Genomic DNA, 21852 nt, shown 5'->3' with positions numbered 1-21852 from the left:
TTCTGACTTTAATTTTTGTCCCTTAGATTTTCTATTCTCACAACCCATTGAACAAAGTAATGAAAAACTCTGGTTTTCAACATAACTTATTTAGGAAGAAAAGAAAATAAAGTACAGCATTAAAAAAAACAAATCTAAATAGAAAAGCTGCAAAAACACTGATCTGTGAACCAACATAATATTCAGCGAATTTCTGAATTCATGGGAACAGGAGAAAACTGTCTCAAGATTGGCAGCAAACTCTCCAGAGCCCTCAACTAATTCCTAGACGAGTATCTGACTCCTACAAATACAGTGCTATTTATTTATTTACAAATATATGCAAATTTAGCCAACACACTGACACATTTCTTCAGTTTGTGTAACTCCGCACTAGAAGCCAAACAACTGAGAGGTGAGCAAGCAGCTTCTGTATAGTACTTGAAGCCTGGCCAAGTTCCCTCTATATGCCCAGTCTCCTCCGCATGGCCAGCTGTGCAAGCATCCCAGTGGTGGTCAAGGGATGAGCCCAGCTGGGAGGAAAGGTCTGCTTCCTTCCACCACTACCACATGATACCAGCTACTCACTTGCCTGAAGTTCACATGCTGAAATCATGCAACAGACTGCAATTAGCATTTCCTCCTGGCTTAGTCTTTGCAGTATCAGAGGTCACTAGTAAAAACAAAAACACTGAGAAACTGCATAGGTAAAATGGGTCCATTGTATATGCATCCAATTCAATTTTTAAAACTAGGCTGAAGCAGAACCAGCAAACTATCCAAAAACTTGAAATTGTTAAAAACAAACTTATTGTAAATCTGAAAGCCTTTGGCATAGTATTCTGTGTTATTACAACATGGACAAGTAAATACTTTTGAAAACATAATTTGTAATTGTTTAAGACAGTTTTACTTAACAAATTGCCCATATGGAAATGTAGCCTCTAATTATGAGCACAGAAGAACTAAAATTCTACTGCATGGGTTTAATTAAAGTTGACGGTTCATCTGAAGGTGTGTTTTTTTTCAAAATTCATAATGATGACCACGGCAAGTTATTAAATATGAAAATTAATTGAGAATGTGACTTCTTTTGTAGGGTTATGAGGTTGACTAATCATTGCTACTGATTTCCTGACTAATTGCAATTGTGGTTGTTGTGCTACATGTATTCTTCAGCTATGCACTTGTTTTTGACCAAACGCTACCTCCTACCATTCGGTATCTGCCTGAATACTACAATCAGACAAATCAGTCACCTGCTGGCAAACAGCTTCTTAGCAAGTAAAAACTACATACTTGTCCTCCTGAATTAACTGCTGGCTGAAAAAAACACACCCAGCACTTCATTTGTATTTAAATACATAATCAAATTGCACCTCTTAACATTAGTTATGCATCAATTTCGAATTCTCGGATTCAAAGCCTAGTGGGTCATCTGGCCAGTTCCTGAGCACCCATATAGCCACTGACTCACTCCCTGCCACAGACCAGGTAAGAGAATAGGAAGCACACAAGTGAGCAATCATGCAGGTTGAGCTCAGACAGCTCAGTAAGTGAAGGAAGGAGAAAGAAAAAAAAATAAATAATGCAAAGGCAATCACTCATAATCCCCCTCAAGCAGACCAATGTCCAACCATTCTCCAAGGAATTGCTAACTTGGAAGTTAGCAACTGCTAACTTGGAACAGTTTCTTCCTCTATCCCCAGTTTTCACACATGACAGAACCACGTGGTATAGAATATGCCTTTGGTCTTTTCAGGTATGGGTACAAAGAAGAGAGCCAGGCTCTTCTCGGTGCCCAGTGATGGGATCAGAGGCAAAGGGCACAAACTGAAACACAGGAGGTTCATTCTGAACATCAAGAAACATTGTTTTACTGTGAGGGTGACTGAACACTCACACAGGTTGTGGAGTCTCCCACCCTGGAGACTTACAAAACAGCCATCTGGAAACACTCCTGGACTCCTGATATTTTTACTAATGCATCTTTAAAAAATAATTCCCAAACTCACAGTGCTTATGGAAAGGTACCATAACATATTTTATACTGCATTGTATCTCTAAGCACCATCTTGTGTATCATGATTTTTTTTGTACAGTATGCTTTTTCCTTCTCCAAAGCAATGATGAACACTATTCTGAAAATATGTACTGATGTGAGGCAATGATATTGCCCACTGATCATTGCCTCGCATAGTATTTCCTATCTTTTCATTTTCCTATAAATTGCCTAAGGAAGTGCTCTATGTTAATGCACACTTCAGTAGCAATCAACCATTTGCATGAACCCATATAAAGAGCATTGAACTAATGCTTTTGGCACTATCATTAGCATAAATTGCTACCTTTCTAATATCAGTTCTTATTTACAGCTGACAGGATGGAGAAATTAACCATGTGTAGAGTCATTCCTGATGTAAATCTCCATATCCAGTGCCATTTAGAAAACATTTTCTAGCCAAAGTATGCTGACCTGTGGCTCTGGTTCAGCATTAAATTCAAACAACAAACTTGAACATTTCTATAAAGTAAAATGGAAGGAAAGACTTTGTAGCACAAATACTGATGTATCAGTATATGTGAAAGAATAATTTTACTATCATACATTTAATATTGTACTGACCAGAGTGGAAAACACTATTGCCTATTTATAGAAATATATTTATAAAACCACCAAACATCAAGGCAAGTAAAACAACAGGTTCCCTCTCATTCCTGACTTTTTATATGTTAAAATACAAAACCACTTCTGTTTCCAAACTTGAAAAATAAGCTGAGAGCAAAATACAGTCACTGGCCCTTGAAAGTCAACCAAGCTCCCATGAGAGTTGATGAAAAGACAATTAACTGGTAAATAAGCAAGACTGGTGCTTTGTTACTTAGTGTAAAAAGTATGATGTTATCAAATGACCCTGATACTTCTCAGAGTCGACAGGATGCAGACAGATGTGTCTGGCCACTAGAGCAAACTATTTTCTTCTGAAATGTGGTATAATTCAATGTGGCCTACAGATAGAAATATCATATGGTGCAACTGTAGTAATTTCACATGGTAATTACCTTAATGAAAAGAAATGCCAATAACAATTGTGACATTCATTAACAATTCTGAGAACTGTGTCCATCTTATGAATGAATGAATACACATCAAGCAGCTACTATGCAGTGTTTGACAATGTAAAGCAACTCGGACACAATCAATTTTGATGTCAAAACATCACTCCCTTCTAAAAGCGAGGGATTCAACTGAAGAAACTGTTAAACCATTCAAATTGTGATTTATTGTTTTGTATTTAGCAAAAGAGTAAGTTATTAGTTTATATTGATTAGCTGTAAAATGTGAAACATATCATAATGAGACCTGAAGAAATTAACCTTTTATACCCAGATTTTTTTAAACAACTGTTCTTTATGTTTTGTTTTGTTTTGTTTTTGGTCCCCAACATTCAGCCAACCAAAAATAAATTGCTCACACAGCCCTATATCAGCTGTTGTTATAGGAGACTGGAAGGTCGGCCTGCTGGTAGTCTCAGCTACAGTAGATGTGGAAGGTGCAAGCAATGATGACAGTTATACCACATGCAGCATATGCCCAGTAGGAAGCAAACTGAGACTATCAATTCATCTTATCTTGAGAGCTGAACAGCCACACAATAAAAATAATTTTCATGTATGACTGTTTTGTGTGGGATCTGAAATGGTTAGACCTGGATGAAGACCTCAGTATTCCAGTATTTTCAAAATGTCCTTTACATGCAAATTTTCAGTTAATAAAGCCATTGTACTAGAAACTTTCAAACTTTTAAAATCTTTTTCAGTTACAGAAATTGAATTGAATTGGTATGTACATTTAAATTAGAGGTAATACTTACATTTATCAACTGTCCTTAGCTGAATCCTCTAAGGAAGCTCTAGGGAAGTAACTTCTTACTTTGTACTTGCATTTTAACTGTTGTATTTGGATAACTTCATGTCAGAGAGTGCAAAGAGTACGAAATTCCAAGAGCATATGAAGAGATTCCTTAGCACATCTGTGCTGGTTTGGTTTGGTGGGTTTTTCAGTAGCAAAGGAAGGGCCCCAGGGGTGGCTCAGGTAAGAAGCTGAGAAGCTCCCCCTGCTCCAAACCCAGCCAAGGAGCCATTAGAGGGACAACAGGTGCTCCTCAGTGATTAACATACAAAAGAACTGAGATAAGAGCTGAGCTGAGCAAGCAATTAAAGAAAAAAAAGAGCTGAGCTGGAGAAAAAGCAGTGCTGTGCTGGAGGCTGGAGGGGAAGAAGGTGCCCAAGCAGAAGTTTCCCTGCAACCCATGGTGAGATGGCAGCTGTTCCCCTGCACTCATGGAGAAATGTGGTGGAACATTCCCTGAAGGCACCAGGAGGGGTGAACTTGGCCAGTGGACTTGGATTTTGTGGCCAGTGGATCTGCTGCCAGTGGACTCTGATTGTGTAGCTTTGGAAGACCCCAATGCCAGGGGAGGTGGCTGTTCCCGAAGCAGCCCGTGACTCTGTGGGAAGCCCAGGCTGGAGCAGCTCCGGACCTCGTGGGAAGGACTCATGAAGGAGAGGTTTGTGGAGGACTCTCTCCCATGGGAGGGGCCCCGTGGGGAAGCAGGGAAGGACTGTAAGGAATCCCTCTTCCTGAGGAGGAAGGAGCAGCAGGAACCACCAGCCTGGGAACTGACTCTAAACCCCATCCCCTGTCCCCCTGTGCCGCTGGGGGGAAGGAGGGAGAGAAACCGGGAACAAAGGGATTTGGGCCAGGGAAGAAGGGAGGGGTGGGGTAACATATGCAAGCCCTGCTCTGTGTGTTGTCTGTGTCCTGTGTGTGTTTGATTTGTGTGAAATTAAATTATTATTTTTCCCCAAGTTGAGTCTGTTTTTCCTGGGACCTTAATCGGTGAAGATCCCTCCTTGTCCTTTTGTCTCAACCCATGCCCTCCTCGTCCCAGAGTGTGTGTGTGGGGGAGTTGAGTGAGCGGCCATGGGGCTGTTCCTTTGTTGTCGTGTTGGGCCCAAACCCACAACAACATCCCAAAGCAGAATTCTAGAGCTAATAGCTGTTTAAAGTGCTAGTCCAATTTCAAAAGCACCTTAGATTAGGACATATTTCTACAAGTGGCATATGGTAGTGTGATGTTCTTTGTTGATCAAATCAAATGCAGGTTTACTGTATCCTAGAAGTCGTTTAGTGTCTTCCATGAAGCTGTATAGCACTTAGTTCTGAAATGTTGATGATAGGAGCAGCAGCTCTTTTCCCCATAGCCCAGGACATGCCCAGACACTCAAAGCCATTCTGTTCCTCTTTTGACCTACAATTTGCTCTGCATGTTCAAAAGACTTAATTTTTTAAAATTAGCAAAGCCCACTAAAAGTAATAAAAACTTGAAAACTGCTTGTGTGGCAAATTAACTTTTCATTATTCTACTGATTTCAAGGAAGTTATAGTAGATGTGACTTTGCTGAACTTAGAACTGTTAAGCATTGTCCAATTTTTCCAACTGCATAAGGCTATTCAACCCTTTTTACTATTTCACGGTTTTATTATTATGCACCACCTCCATGCTTTCCAGAATCTTTCCACAGCACTCTTATCTTAATTTCCTCAAACCTAGCTAGGATCAGCCCATTAGTTTAAATTAAACCAACTCCAGTTTGAGAGCAAAGTAATTAAACTCAATAATGATCCCTTCAGTATATTTTGGTTGGCTTTTGAAAGGTCACAAGCCTTTCAGCTACCATACATTTGGACCCTCCCTTATTTCCTAAAAATTGCAGTAGTTACCCTCTTCCCAAAGTAGCTTTCAAATTCCACAATCTCTCCTCAGCACTGCTGATGTATAATTTCTTTATCTCCATCTGCTAAATTCTGATTCTCACTGCCCCCACTGCTTTTAAAACTCTTGACTGTCTTCCTCTGAAGTATCTGAACACAATTTGAAGAAAAGCATCCCAAACCAAATTTCACAGTTTTAAAAAATGACCAGCGGAAGCAATGAGTCTTCAACACGAATTAATAGGAATTAGTCAGTTAAAAAGCAAACAAGAAAGGAAAAAAATAAAAAACATGACAGGATGAACTTGTAAAAGTGAATGAAAATAGGAAGAAAAATTAAAACCTAAAAATTGATTTTATGGACAAAACCTGTCTTCTTTAATATTTAATATACACTAAGACGTATATTTTTCCTTTGTATTTTTATTATATTTATATACTATAGTTATTATATATTTAAATACTCAGCTACAGTTGAAAATTTACAGTGTGTACTGCGAATATTTTGAATCTTCCTGACCTCCTGAAATGCCTACTGCAGGGAAGTACTAACTTTTACAACTAGAACTATTTGAATAAGTTTTACTACCAATTTTATACATATTGTAATTTTATATATTTAGATTTTTTATATATATATATATATATGAAAGTATTCTGAATGGTAGGAAAATCCCAGTGATAGCAAAGCCTATGAGTAAAACTTAGGAGCAGAGTATGAGGGAAAAAACATGAAATAAATTTGTTAGGTTAAGTTTATTTATAGAAAGAGTATCACTCAATAAGACAATTGATGAAGTGTTTCCCTTAAAAGGGCCTAGTTGATAATATTAAAACATATTAAAGCTACAGAAACGACTAGTTTACTCATTAACTTAGGAAGATTGTGGGGAAGTTCGTATACATATTTTATTACAGAACTCTGCACCACAGACTCTGGCCAAGTATGGCCTGTCACTGCAGCCTTGTACAGGCCTAGCTACCCCTCTGGCAATCACTGGCAATACCAATTTTATATTTTTTTTCAGATTTCTGTCACATTCTTTTTGTAGAAGAAAATACACAACACAACATAGCCTTGCTTTTTCAAGAATTACACTAATCCTAGTCATTACAATTTCTTAAGTTCTTCTTTAAATAATATATAATCCCTTTAAGTGGATTATTTTAAAAGCTAGACAGAGACATAGAAGTTTGCTTGCTGTAAGTGCCCTTCTGATTAATTCAGAAAGCTTATTTCTTTGTAATTACAGATTTTGCCCTTCGATACAGGACTAAGGAAACTACTGCTGAGTTTCTTGGATAAATTATTGTACCAAGAACACACTGGCAAGATGTTCTGCAACTTGCAAAGATGCTACTCCTTTAGTCTGTTGAATCATGAGTGATTTACTAAAAGCTCCTGCAACGTGAAAAATAGTCTTCTGACAAGAATGATGCTTTTTGTCTTCATTCTAAGCCACTTCCATATGAAAGTGAGGATGCGCTCAACCGTGTATTCTAATCTCTCTCTGTTAGTCATGACTGCAAGGCAATCATGTCTTTTGTGGCTTTAGAGGGGGGCGTACACCACTATTCAGCAGTGCTGAATGGAGCTAAGGGTTCCCAGTGTCCCCCACAGCCCTGATTCCAGGGCATGCAAATCCCAGGAGCCCTGACTGCAAAGGTACTTTCTGGTGTGCTTTGTCACTCTGGCCCTTACCCAATTTCCCATCAGAGAATCTATCACAATGCTTATGCCTCCCCTCTTTCTTCCCATGTCCATCCATTTACTTGGAAAAATAACCAGACTTTCAGGGACCACGGTGGTCAGGTTACTCAGGGCATGTTCAGGCTGTATTTTAAAATCAGGGATCTGAGGAGCAATGCAAATGTTCCTGCTCTGAGCTGAATACTCAGTGTTACTCCCTCTTAGTTCCCAAACAGATAAAACCTAGTGCCATGTGCCTCGTGTTTGAAAAGTACTAATTTATATAGGAACAAAAATATTTTACCAATCAAAGCATACCTTAAAATGAAAGAGAAGAACAGGGAGATTTATGAACATTAAAATATTTATAAAGATGTCACTGTTTTTACTGATCAAATACAGGGATATTAGGAATAAAAGCGCAGCTGAAAAGATGCTCACCCTATCCAGTGAAATGTCATTAATGATCAGTCTTAATATGGGAGGACAGGACTTCAGTAAGGTTCATGTTGCTGCCATTAGGGTTGCACTGCAATTAATCTGTGAGAAATCTCTAAGAATATCCCGAGGTAGTAGAGAAAATACTTTAAAATGTGTTTTGATTATCCTCAAGTTATTTATTCAAGATTTTTGCCAGTGAGAAAGCATTGCCCCTTTTCAGTCGCTGACAAGAAGAGGACATATACTACTATCATTCCTCATTAATAATTCTAAGCAAGGATTTCAAAGTTTGGGATACAGAGAAAAAGAATCCTTTAATAAACTGAATTGAGGATTTTTATTTTTTTTTTTTGTATGTTTGCTCTTAAATTATAGATAGACTGAATTTCTGATGAAAAGGCATTTAATAAAAGGATTACCAAAGCTAGCATGACATTCAAGCAACAATAGAGCATTTTTTTTCTTTCTCTCAGTATTAGTATATATAGTTGCAGTACTCTGAATAAAAAATAATCTTGAGAACAGTAATATAAACACTGGAATTGGAGTGACAGAGCACTGGAACAGGCTGCCCAGAGAGGTTGTGGAGTCTCCTTCGCTGGAGACATTCAAAACCCGCCTGGATGCCTTCCTGTGTGATGTACTCTAGGTGACCCTGCTCTGGCAGGGGGGTTGGACTAGATGATCTTTCGAGGTCCCTTCCAACCCCTAGGATTCTATGATTCTATGATTCTATGATTCTATGATTATTTTTCCTCTGTTCACTGGAATCCATATATGGTACAAAACACTAACAGTCATCCCACAGAGGATGCCAAGTGATTTGACATAATGGCTAAGTGGATTATCTGTCAGCTCTGTGCCCAGCAAGATCACGCAGCAGATCATCCCAGAGGCTCTGCTAAGGCTCATGGAGAGGTAGAAATGGTTGGTGGCAATCAACATGGCTTCACCAAGGGCAAAGACTGCCTGACAGATTTGGTGGCCTTTTATGATGGGTTCACAGAATCACAAAAGGAGAGCCACTAATGGCATATACCTGGACTTGTGCAAAGCATTCAACATTGTTGTGCATGACAACCTGGTCCCTAAATTGGAAAGATAGGGATTTGATAGATGGACTGCTTAGTGGATAAGGAAGTGGCTGGATATTAGCACTCAGAGAGTAGCAGTCAATGGCTCAATGTCCAAGTGGAGACCAGTGATGAGTGGTGTTCCTCAACGGCTGATACTGGGACTGGTGCTGTTTAACATTTTTGTCAGAGACACGGACAATGGAATTGAGTGCATCTTCAGCAAGTTTCCTGATGACACCAAGCTGTGTGGTGAGGTTAACACACTGGAGGGAGGGGAGGTCATCCAGAGGGACTGTGAGAGGCTTGAGAGGTGGGCTCATACAAACTGCACAAAGTTCAACAAGGTCAAGTGCAAGGTCCTGCACCCAAGTCTGGGAAATCCCAAGCACAAACAGAGGTTGGGCAGAGAATGAAATGAAAACAGCCCTGAGGAAAAGGACTTGGGGGTGTTGGTTGATAAGAAGCTCAACAAGAGCCAGCAATGTGTGCCTGCAGCCCAGAAAGCCAACTGTGTCTTGGGCTGCATCAAAAGAAGTCTGGCCAGCAGGTGAAGAAAGGTGATTCTCTGCCTCTACTTGGCTCTCATGAGAACCCACCTGGAGTACTGTGTACAGTTCTGGAGCTCCCAACACAGAAGTGAGTTGGAGCAATTCCACAGGAGGGCTACAAAGATGGTCAGAGGGCTGGTGTACCTCTGCTATGAGAACAGGCTGAGAGAGCTGGGCTTGTTTGCCTATGGTGTGACCTACAGGAAAGCTGGGCAGTGACTTCTTACAAGGATGTGTACTGATAAGACAAGGGATAATGGCTTTAAACTCAAAGTGGGTAGCTTTAGGCTAGACATTTTTAAGAAATTCTTTACCATGAGGGTGGTGAAACACTGGAAGAGGTTGCCCAGGGAAGTTGTGGACACCCCCTCCCTAGAACAGTTCAAGGCCAGGTTGGATGGGACTTTGAGCAACATGGTCTAGTGGAAGTGTCTCTGCCCATGCAGGGGTAATGGAACTAGATGATCTTTAAGGTCCCTTCCAACCCAAACCGTTCTGCATGCAAAACATGGATCAATTACCTATGAATGCCTCATTAAAGTATATGTGAATAGGTGCTCACTTATTAATGAGTCAACTGGATGTGGGGAAAAAGTTCTCTGGGTAAAACCTTAATTTTATCAGAGGAAAGACCTCATCTGGCCTTTGGCAGACTTTCAGATTTCACTCATTGTCCTTCATTGTTTTTCCTCTGTTCTCAAGGTCTTACTTGTGTTACAGGTGTCTAGGACTTGACTGTGAACAACAGCTGGCCATCAGGTCACTGTTCAAGGTGCAGCACTAGTTAGAGCACAAGTCAAGATTTTTCGGTTTAGTGAAATTAAGTCAGACCTATGCTTAGCATGGTAAATGTTAATCTGCACTGAACAGTAAGTTGTGGCCAGCAATCTTCTTAATTCCTCAAGATTACTATGTTCAAACACACTTTGAACAGAATCCTCAAGATTGCTATGTTCAAACACACTTTGAACAGAAAGCTTAAAAAAACCCAAAACTCTCAATCCAAACACAACAAGACGTTAATTACTTCCAGCTCCCTAACATTTGGGGATTTTGTTGAGATATTTTTAGATCTACGGGTGAAAAAAATAGCAGAGCGGTGCAGAATATCAACAGAGACCAATTATCTTTTCTGTCTGACAATTTTTTGGTCTGTTAGCAATTTCATTTATTCAGCAAAGAGATTTGTTCAGTATCTCCTCCAAACATTCCTGCTATTTGACATAGTGCTTTGCAAAAAAAAAAAAAAAAAAAAAAAGAAAGATGAAAACACACTCCATGCCATAGAGGACAGATGATTTAAAAGAAAAGAAGCTTTGAACTGTTATTTCTGTGTCATTCAAGAATAAGACCACTGTAAATAGTATTAAGATTTTACAAAAGTGTTACCAAGAAAATGTTACAAATACCAGAGGCAGAGACACAATAAAACACCAAAGAGGAATGAGTAAAGGGGAAAGAGAAAAAAGATGAAGAACAGTTTTGAGATGGACTAATGTTAGTAGAAAGCACATTACTAGTTCTTAAAGTGATGGGGAAGAAAGATTCTGTTGAACAGTATAACATGTTCCAAAATACAAATCTTTCTGTGGGTTTAATTTAAACAATAGATTCTTTATAGCTATTCATCTACACAAATGCTTTGGTAGGTATGTAATTTTAAAAACAGCTGGATGAATTTAAATATGTCTTGAAATTGTGAGTTGGTAAGATTGGTCCTACAGATTACATGTATCTAATTGCATATCTGTAGTTTGAACGAAGCATCACCATTGCTGTTGTGGCAATGAACAGGAGCATAACAAGCTGCAGGTGAAATCTCCACCACTAATAGTGGTGTTTGCTTTACAGAGAATCCACACTGACTACCAAAACACTCCAGCAGTATCTGCAAAGCACTATTGGGGTAGGCTTCCAACAGAAACTAGTGTAACAGGTCTTTTCTAGGGCGAGATAGCTGGATGTACTAACCAGCTGCCGCTTTCTGAAACTCTGCAGAGTTTAACAGCTAAGTTAGCAACTGATTCCAAATCTTTACCTGCTGCTTCTGAAATGATGGGAGTGTATTTCGGTCTTCTGCATTTTGTTAGTAGCTCTGTCTTCATCACTGAACTGGCAAACAAATGCAAACAAATGCTTGCGTTCCAAGTTTAATTTCCACCAGTAGATGTGGTAAGCAGAAAAAATACCAGAAAACATGGTATCGATTTTTTATTCCTATTCCTATTAATCAAGTGATATGTCTTTCCCTTTCCTTATGCCAGGAATCTAAGGAAGTGATCATGAATAATTTTTTCTGGCAACACAAATTACTTGAAAATAGAAGTTACTGTCCATATGCCTTTTCAGTAGAATATGCCTTCCTTACAGACAATCAGAGATTAATTATTTTTTTTCATTTTCTCACATTAAGCAAATCTTACATAACAAAAACTTTCAAAAGATACATTGAAAAAGAGTCTCGTTGAAGTAATTCCTTCTAAGAAGAAGTGATCATTATCTGGAGGCCATTTCCTTCTATACAAATTCCTTTATGTATACAGATTTCCACAAGGAAATCTACAGGTACATAATTGCTTATGCCACAGCACCTAAGGCACAGAAATTCAGGGAGACAATACACTCTCCTCTCCCAGACTGCAATGGTAATGACGTTACAAAAACCTTTAGTAAAGCTCCATCCTTATACACACTCAAACAATGTTGGCTGGTCCAAGGAACATTGTTTTAACATTAGTAAATGTATGACATCATTGAAGGAGATTCAAGGAAAGAATGGGTTATTCTGTAAATAAAATGTGGAAAAGAAGGGAAAATATATGTGGAAGTATTCCAAGGTGAAAAGAGTAAAATATCTTGGGCACTCCATTTCAGATACAATTTAGAAAAACATTTTAATAGACTGATTTAATAAATTACATCGAGCACAAACACAGTAGAAGTTCAGTAAAAAACCCCATACTCAGACATACTCCTGGCATAAGATGTATTTCGGGCTGTCCATACCCCAAATAGTCATGCATATGTTAGTAATCACACCTTACTGGTTCTTAAGGTCATATACATTCTGCTGTTTTCCAGAGGTTTATCTGATGAACTCACTATGAAAACCATATATGATCTGATAACACTGCTAACAACAATATGTAGTCCTTACAAAGTGGATTCAGTGCTTCCAAATTCCAGGCATTAACTAAAGACTGTTTGAAGAGGCTTTATGAGAAGCAGAAAGGCTTTCAAAATGTAAAACCTAATACAGAAGCTACAGCTCAATGCCCCAGGTTGTCAGCTGGGAAAGCTCAGGTTAGAATTTAGGAAAGCCCAACTATAACTTCAGATAATCAGTAAAAGTCACAGCATCAAGAAATGGTACAGCATAATCTCATCCATGAAAACAGGGCAGGCAATGTTTCAATAATAGCTGAACACTTGTCATATAAGGCAATACAGGACAATGAAGAAAAGGCAAAGAGAAGTCCATAACATGCTAGAAAATCAAGCTCTGTCTTATGGTCCTTTTGTTTCATGCTCTGGAAAGTACTCACTTCTCTTAATTGCCTATTTTTAGCTTGATTCCTCATACAGTTGTTTATGACACACATTAACCTCAAGAATGGGAATGAAAAAAGAAACACTGGATATTTTTACTGCATATTTGAATATGAAAAAATTCTCTGTAATGCGAATGCATTTAGGATACAGGTGAAACAAATTATTGTCAAAGCATGCAGTGATATGCCATCTAGAACCATTTTTGTCTGATAAATAAATAAACTAACCTGTTTCAGTCATTCATCAAGACAGATAAATTTTCCCTAGAACAACCTGTGTTCATGAAGAGGCAATGTCTGTGACTGTTTGAATGAAAACAGTAATCACAAATGGTTTTAAACAGTTTTTACAAACCAGGACTCAGTAACTCAGTAACACTGAAGTAATTATTGCCTTCCTATATCTTTATTTCAAGAAATAAAGATAGTGAATCTTTTCCCATAATAGGCAGAGCACACGTACAGAGAAAGTGGCTATGGGAAACAACCAGTTTGGAACATTCTGCTACAACTGAAAAAACTCAAGAGAACTGCTTTTTCTAAAAAAAAACCCTAGCAAATAAACTAGGACTCACAGTACCACAGTTACATTTTCTACAGAGGATTTCAAATATTCACAAAGCTCTTATCAGCTACTTTTATTTCTAACAAACACAGCACCATGTAGCCTTCTTCACTTAGTGATATTGGATTATGTTTAATTCCAACACAACAGCAAAGATAACCTGGAAAATTAGCAAAAATAGTCCACCAGCTAAAGAAATTATGAAGATAAAGTAAAACTAAGAGACCCACTGATCACAGAATCAAAAAACCTTGAAGGAATTGTTAAGAAACAAGAAATGGTGCAGAGTGAAATAAAGATATGGGAGAACGGTGTATTAATAACTGCATTAATAAACCACCTCTTAACTGTTTACCAACCTCATATTATCTAGGAGGACTAATATGAATTTCATGAGAAACATTTAACCCATAAATTACTGTCTGCTTCAGATCTACAGCAGCATGGCAATAACAAAAGAAAAAAGAAATATCCAAAAGCTGTTGGCTTCCCCTTCTAGGGCAGTAGTATGTAGATCAAAGTGAAGCAAGGGCATTGTTCCTGCCACCCTGTGCTTGAAATATCACTATAAATTAAAATCAGCTTTCCTAGAAAACTGACAGAGAAGAGGGGATCAATCAATACATTTCTTAAGGCTAGACAAGATACATGAAAGCTTAAAGGCATGTTTTCTGAAAAAAACCTGAGAATTGAATGCTGATGTCCAAAAATGTTTTGCAGCAGCTTCCATTTATCACTGTAAGACTACAGAAATCCTATTCTTCTCTCAGACACTTTTTGAAAAACTCCTATTAAGCAGGAATTATATCTGCAACTAGAATTCTAGATCAGTTAAAGTGTTGTGATGTGAAAGTTAATATATTAAGTTCTGATTTGGATGGCTACTTAGGAGAACTACCAGACTGCAATTTTTAACATTGTTTTTATTTCCTACCCATAGATCTTATTTACTACTGGTATTACAATTGCTTTCTTGTAACTAAAACAATCAAACAGCATATTAAGTTTTCTATTTCACCTGTTGAAGCCCAGAATTCATGAATCTGCTGTCTCGTTTCCTCCAAAGACAACAGGCATGAAACAGTAATTCATGTACTGCAGTACCTCTGCTTTATGCTTTTCATATGCTGCCTGCAGGCACAGTGAATAGGAATAAAAAACGAACACAACACCAACAGATCTTGCTCTATTCTCTGTATCTATACTTTTAGCTTCCACACTCTGATTGTTTGTTACAGCTCCTACAGCTCTGGGAAATGACAGACTCACAGACACTGTGAGCACTGCAGCTCTCCTCCTTTCAGGCTCTCATTCCCAGGGTGAAGGGAAGAATGATGGAATTGGCATGCTGTTCTGTCCCCAATTTGGAGGCTGAGATCAGTGGCCCATGGAGAATTTCACACCAAGGAAGTCACAAGCAGGTGTTATTAGAAAGTCTGATGACAACAGTGGATGAAGATTAATTTTATTAACTAATACTCCGCATTTTATTAGTGTATCAACTCACTGTCCTCTGTGTAATTTTGTTTCTTGCAGCAAAGGGAAGCTTTTTCCTATAAAAGCAAAGACACACTCTATCATGTGTTGCGTCTTTCCCTCTTGTTAACCGGTGAGTGCAAAAGAACTTTATGCTGTCTCCAAGCTCCTGTTTGCAAATGAGGGAAATGTCCTATCCGTTCTCATACCAACTGAACAGAGTATGGACACTGGCAACTCAGAAAACGGCTAGGTTTCTGCATGTCCTCAGTACTAACCATATAATTATCTTCTCAAAGTGGAAGTTTCCAAGGAAACGAAAAGTCAGTTTGAGAAATGTAAATGTAACAGAACAAAGCAAAATGAAAAGTCTGGAGTTTTGTTTTGTTTTTTCAACTTTACATACACATGTACACTGTTATTAGGTTGCAATTATGGTCTAGGGGTTTATAATTTCATTAATTTATTAGCAGTAATCATTACTTGGATTGCTGAGATCAAGCTCCTATCATACTAACAAGTGCATATTCACAAAGGAATTCCTGTTCTAAAATGTATTATTAAATAGACAATACAGACATCAAGAAACTTTGACTTCATCTTGACTGAACTGGAAAAAAAAAAGGAAGAAAAGGAAGAAAAAAAAGAAAAAACAAATAAATTGTTAAAGTCATTAACGAAATCCACATCAGAGTCAGGAAGTGAATGCAGATCTCCTTAGTAAGTAGTTAGCTGACATAAGGACTGTGAGATAACTGCATCCACTGCAAGCTCCCTGAGTGAAAATGGCTTCCCCAGAAATTTATGTTTTCCCTGTATTGTTTATTATGGTAACATGGTGGATTTTCAGCAGAGCTGTATTGTTTTGCACTTTAAGAAAGTCACCAAGCTATCTTGACTAATTTTGTTTATCTGATGATCTTCTGTTAAGGCTTTGAAACAGATCCCTAAGTCTCAGCATAAATTAAAACATATTGGGCTGCAAGTTCAAAACAAACAAAAAAACCCAAACCAATAAGGAAGGAAAATTGCATTTCCAGATAGTCTTTACTTTCTATTAGACAAGGACTGTTCATCTAGCTTTGAGCAAAAACTGGACTAGATGACCTTCTGCAGTCCCTCCCAACCTGAATTATTCTTAGCCTTATGAGACTTCTGTTTTCAGGTATGTTTTCAGAAGTCACTTATGATTTAATTTACATGGATCATCTTATTACTGGCTTCCCTCAGACTAAGTGGAAAGGCAACAGCCTTGTGACCTGTAAAATCACTCCCAATCCCTATTGATGGCAATGATTTTAATTTGTTCTCTGGGATGCACTTATAATTAGCTTGGATGAAAATCCATGATTAAGAAACACAGAAATAGACCTCGAGGAATGAAAAAACAAAGTCTAAATCTCAGAACAGAAGAATGAGAACTCTTAGTTTGTACTAAGTGCTTTTCATGTGTTGCTCTCAGAGCATGTGACTATGAGAATTCTTTGACCACTGTGCCTGGAACCACAAAACCCCAAACAAAACACATTTATTAATATGAAGACTTTCCTACAATCCAGTTTTCACTGCATAAAAACCCCCAACCAACTGTTTAAATATTAACTAAACCAACTAATTAGATATTATTTAACTATTACTAGCTGCAGAACACATATTAGTACAATTGAATATAACTTGACTAGTCAGGAAATGCCTAAGTAAAAGCAGCAAGACCTTGGCTAGTTAATTACTTATCATTAATAGATCAATAAGCAGCTTTGATCCTGACTTGTTTAAATATGTTAATTGAGCAATTTCTCCCTGAGAAGGAATCATGTTGTAAAGCAATGTGACCCCCAGGAGGCAAAAAGCTGAAAAAAGTTGAGTTGCTGCACTTGTCTTCTCAGTTTTCTCTGTTCTCTTTGAAGCAACTTAAAATAACTGGATTCGTCTGTTTTAAGTGGTTACTTAAACATCTGAAAGTGTTAAAAGGGAGTTCTGACCTAGGAAAGCACCTGTGGTCAAGGCCACAAATGCCATGCTGATCTCTTCAAAGTCTGCAGAGGTTTTACCACTGGCTTCAATAAAACCAGTAATCCACTTCCTGAGGAACATAAAACTCTTTTTTTTTTTTTTTTTTTTTTTAATTTCTTTGTGTGGGCACCATACTGCAATGATTTATATACAAAGTTCTGTAGTAGAAGCAACATGAGTATGAGGTATGAAAAATTAGTTCCTTAGCTCAGAAGCCACTGACTGAAGCCAAGAAAACAGCTCGGAAAGAAAATGTATTGGCCCCTTTGCCCTGAACACAGAAATTGCTGCTGTGCTATGTGTACAAACCATTCTAGGTGTCATGCAGACACTGCACAGTGATTCTTTGTTATTGTCTTGGTTGAAATTACCTGCCTTTGTTGCTTCTTTCTCTCACAGGAAAAAAACTCACCTCATAGAATATATCTGGAAACTCACTTTCAAGACCAGAAAATTGGTTTATAAAGAGTTTCTAAGAGAATTTATCTTTCCACATAAAAGGTATAAATATTAAGAAAGAGGTATCTGCAAAATACACACAAACACTTCTGAGAAGCTTAAAAATGTAAATTGTAATTGTATCTGTAATTGAGTATTCCTTAAAAAAAAATTTAGGAAGTTATTATTTTCTGTACTGCTTAATTGCTCTTTTAAATCTAGAAACTATGGCAAACATCTGCAATTACAGTATGTTTCTTTTATTATAATATAAACATGTACTAACAAGCATAATTTGGTCCTGAAATAGTAGTCTTATACATTTAAAGGAGAATCTAACACTGTATTAGTCTTACACTAACACAGTGTAAACCATGAGCTTTCTATGCATCTTATCTCCAGCTCACATTCCCAATTAAATTCACCTTCTAAATACCTGCCAAAAGTTACATCCATGTACTACTTTTCTGAAGATATGCAAGCAGAGAACTTGTATTCATCAGCAGAATCTAACCACAGTACTTCTAGTTATGAACATAATTCATGAACATAATTAAGGCCCAAGAAAGAAGGAATTATTTTCCACTTTGCAGAGTCTCTGTGCTATGCTAAATTAAGCAAAATAATAGCAACAGAGACAAACCATGCATTAGAAATACTTCAAAAACAGCAGGGAGGAGGGAGAGGAGTAACAAGTATTACAGTATCTGTTAAGTAACAGAATGCTTATTGAAATAGGGGTAAGATGCACATGGATGCCAAATGAAACCTTTCGTATACCACCAGAAGAAATAATAACAAAATAGATTCATGAGGGGAAGCAGCTTAAAGTATAACACTGTAAGCATCCAGACATTAGTTTAATCTGAAATGCAATTTACTTGCTACTACCACAACGAAACTCATTACTCAAACACCTAAATGCTATATGCTCCCACTTACAATCCAGTCTTCATTAAGTAACATGAAAGATTTATTTAATATCAAATGCTATCATACACAGAGCACAGATAAAGTACAAGGTGCATCTTAAAAGAACTTGTAAGATTGAATTCTTCCTCTATGTGTTATTTTACTGATTCTGAAACAACAAACACTTTTTTCTTTATCAGCTAAAGGTAAGACTTGTTGAGGAGGCACATACAGCAGCAGTAGTAAAGCTACCCAGCAAAAAAAGAAACTTATAATAATCTACTTGTAGGTAATAGCATATCACATTTCTCATATAACCACATTACCGACCTTGCCAATGTCTACAACGTGTAAGGCATCTGATTACCCACAAATACTCCTGTGTTTAAGAAACTGTTTCAGAGATAATAGCGGGAAAATTCCAGCCCTCATTCAGCCAGTGCCCTTGCTGACTGTATCATATGAAAGCTGACAACCAGAAAAACAGGAAAAGTTCAAAGCAATTTTTCAATGCCTCTGTTGATTAAACTTTCAAAGTTACCCTGTTCACCAAAAGCCTTCTGCTTTAAGGAGCAACAGATCTCAAGAGAAGAATACACAGATTTGCGGTGTAACAAAACTCATTTTAGCAGTAAGTAAACAGGCAAAAATTTCCTGAGAAAATATTTTCTGTATTTTCAATGATTTACCTCTTTGTGAACTTAAATGAAGGAGAGCAAAGAAGTATGTTCACTGAGTGGACTGGTCTACCAGCAATACCCGTTGAATTGTTCAGAGAAATTTTGTTAACACTGTATTTAACTTATAGCCCATTCTCAGCCTACCTGGTGTATTCAGAAGCCGGGACATCTTGCAAGAATAGGAGATAAACTGCTCGCAGTATTCAGCACTCCTGGTAATGGCAGAAATTTGGTCCATCGTTGCACTGTAGTTAAGCTGCAGTACAGATAACTTTTCCAGAGTATTGCTTCCCACAGAAGTCTGCATTTGCAGGTCATGGTACACAGTTGTCCATACTTTATCCTCTGAAAGAGAAGGGAAAAAGATAAGAGAAGAATCAGTAAAAGACAAGACAGTGGAACTGAATAAAAATAAACCTAGGCCTTTGATAAAAGACAAAAATCTTTTGAGCGGATAGTGGGGAAGAAGGGTACTGCACATAAAAACTCATCATGTGAGAGCATAGTTCCAACAGCTATGAAATGATGAGAGGAAGAAACACTGATTGCTGTACTAGTTTTGATAACAAATGCCCTGTGTGAGTAGACTCCCTTGAATGACTGATGTCAACAGAGACTTCTGGAACTAATAAGGATTAGCTTTGATCAGAAACTGATTAGAACACAAGGCTGATGCACTAAAGATTCAAGGTATCTATGTGAGGAAAATTCACTGTGCTGTGGGCTGGAGAGCAACGTTGCTTTGCAGTACTGTAACAACAGAGACGCACCAGATTCATTTGGTAGTAAGAAATACAGAGCATTGGCTGAATCTCAGCACTTCCCACAACCTAGTGCACATGCAAGCAGTGTGTAATACCCAGCCTACAACAGGCTGTAATCATTATACTGCTTTAAACTACTGAACAACAAGTCGCTGGTGTGTGCCATTTATCAGTAGTTACCACAGGAGATTGAAGATGAGATATCGTAACAATGAAACAATACATTCCTCTTGTTGGAAAACTTGTGGAAGTTGGAAGGTAGTTCAGAAAGGAAATAAAAAAAAGGTACAGAAATTTTGCTGTTATAGACCAACCACTGGAACATTCTTAAAGGGACATACCACAGAATGAAAATGAAATTATCTGAGAAAGACATAGGGTTTCAGAATTAAAACAATAAAGATTCACTCAATATTAGAATGACAGAACCATAGAATGGCTTGGGTTGGAAAGGACCATGAAGATCAACTAGTTCCAACTCCCCTGTATGGGCAGGGACATCTCCCACTAGACCAAGTTGCTCAAAGACCTGACCTTGAACAATTCGTGATACTGACTTCCTGAAAGAATAATATCCTATCACTTAGGTGTGAAGAACTTTTAAATTCAAGTTTACCAGCTAGCAGTGTAATAAACAACTGTCTCAGCTGATACTGCTCATACTGTTCATCTCAACTAGCCAAGGATTGAAACAGGTCAATCCTCCTCTGTGTTACTACAGAAGACTGACAGTAAATACAACCCAGAAAACTCTATTTTCTATAGCTTATCCTTTAGCACATTATCAAAAGTTTCCTAGAAGTGCCTCAGGTTTTGTTGCTAATATTTATCATGTATAGTTCCTCCACATTTTAAGCTGTTTTTCTGTTTTTCTTTAAATTTTCTTTCTGCTGTTTTATATACTTCTAGTACTGAGGGCCAAGTCAAAGCAATGTCTCTTGGATTTGGAATAGGAAATGTGGAACTTCAAAAAATTATGTAAGAATTTATTCTGGTGCCTTGAACTGGCTTGCACAACAGCCCTGTTTCCTGCATGAGCCAGCCAGGCCTTTGCCCCTGACAGTACAGCTGTGCCTGCAGAGTAACAACACTGACTACAGTCATCCTTCCAGAGATGCAGAGATGAAAACATGCCATGCTGCTAACTTTGCTGTATTTATCAGTAAGACAGATTCTCCAGGGAGATCATTTGGCAGTTTCAGAGAATACTAATTCACCTGATAGATGTGCCTTACAGTAATAAAAACTGTACATTGCAGTACACAGAAGTATGTTTTCAATTCATCTATGCAAAAAATCTCATCCCTGTTAATGCAAATCTGAGTCACAGCAAAACTTGATACTGTGCTTCAGTATGAAAATACTTTGATAAACTGAGATATACTCAAAAGTATTTCAGTACTTCACCATGTTCGCAGAAATGTTCTTATGTGCACTGGTGAGCTGGGTGAGAGTAAAGTTATCTCTTCCTGTTATGATTATTCTTACCTCCTGGTCTCTTTGCTCCACCTTATTTTCCAGTCTTATCTTCCATGCATAGTGTGAGACTATTTTGGATTACCTGGAGTCATGTGGACCCATGTGTTTGTAACTGATACACTGCAAGTCTTTCTAATCAAATGTTCAGAGATAAGGTAAGAAAAGCAGATGGATCCTCCACAGGGAGTATGCATCACTAGCCAAATGAGATTAATTTCAGCTGGTGGTGCAAGATGGTTATTATTTTAATATTAATATCCTTAATCCAAAGCTCTATATAAAACTGAGTACTACTCTTGCACCAAGAAAAAAAATAATTAAAAAAAAAGGCAGGGGAAAGGAAGAAGAGGAATTCTTACTTCTGTATTGCCTTGATCCCACTTCCAAGTACCAAGGAAAAAATATAATTGTCACCAGTCAGGTTATATAAAGAATGCCACACAGGTTTTTTTGAGAGCCTG

The 21852-nt window shown here is 37.9% G+C and overlaps 1 protein-coding gene across 1 annotated transcript in view; it reads right to left on the bottom strand.

The window, feature by feature from the left end:
- CNTNAP2 (contactin associated protein 2) overlaps positions 1–21852 on the bottom strand; it is a 1111126-nt gene that overhangs the window by 307313 nt on the left and 781961 nt on the right. Inside the window, exon 13 of the mRNA XM_051611595.1 lies at positions 19293–19493. Coding sequence (XP_051467555.1) covers positions 19293–19493 — 201 coding nt within the window. The remainder of the gene's footprint in view (positions 1–19292; positions 19494–21852) is intronic.

This window comes from Apus apus, chromosome 2 (assembly GCF_020740795.1).
Source record: "Apus apus isolate bApuApu2 chromosome 2, bApuApu2.pri.cur, whole genome shotgun sequence".
Taxonomy (NCBI): domain Eukaryota; kingdom Metazoa; phylum Chordata; class Aves; order Apodiformes; family Apodidae; genus Apus; species Apus apus.
Note: the sequence above shows the minus strand (reverse complement) of the source record. Positions and strands in the feature narration are given on the sequence as shown.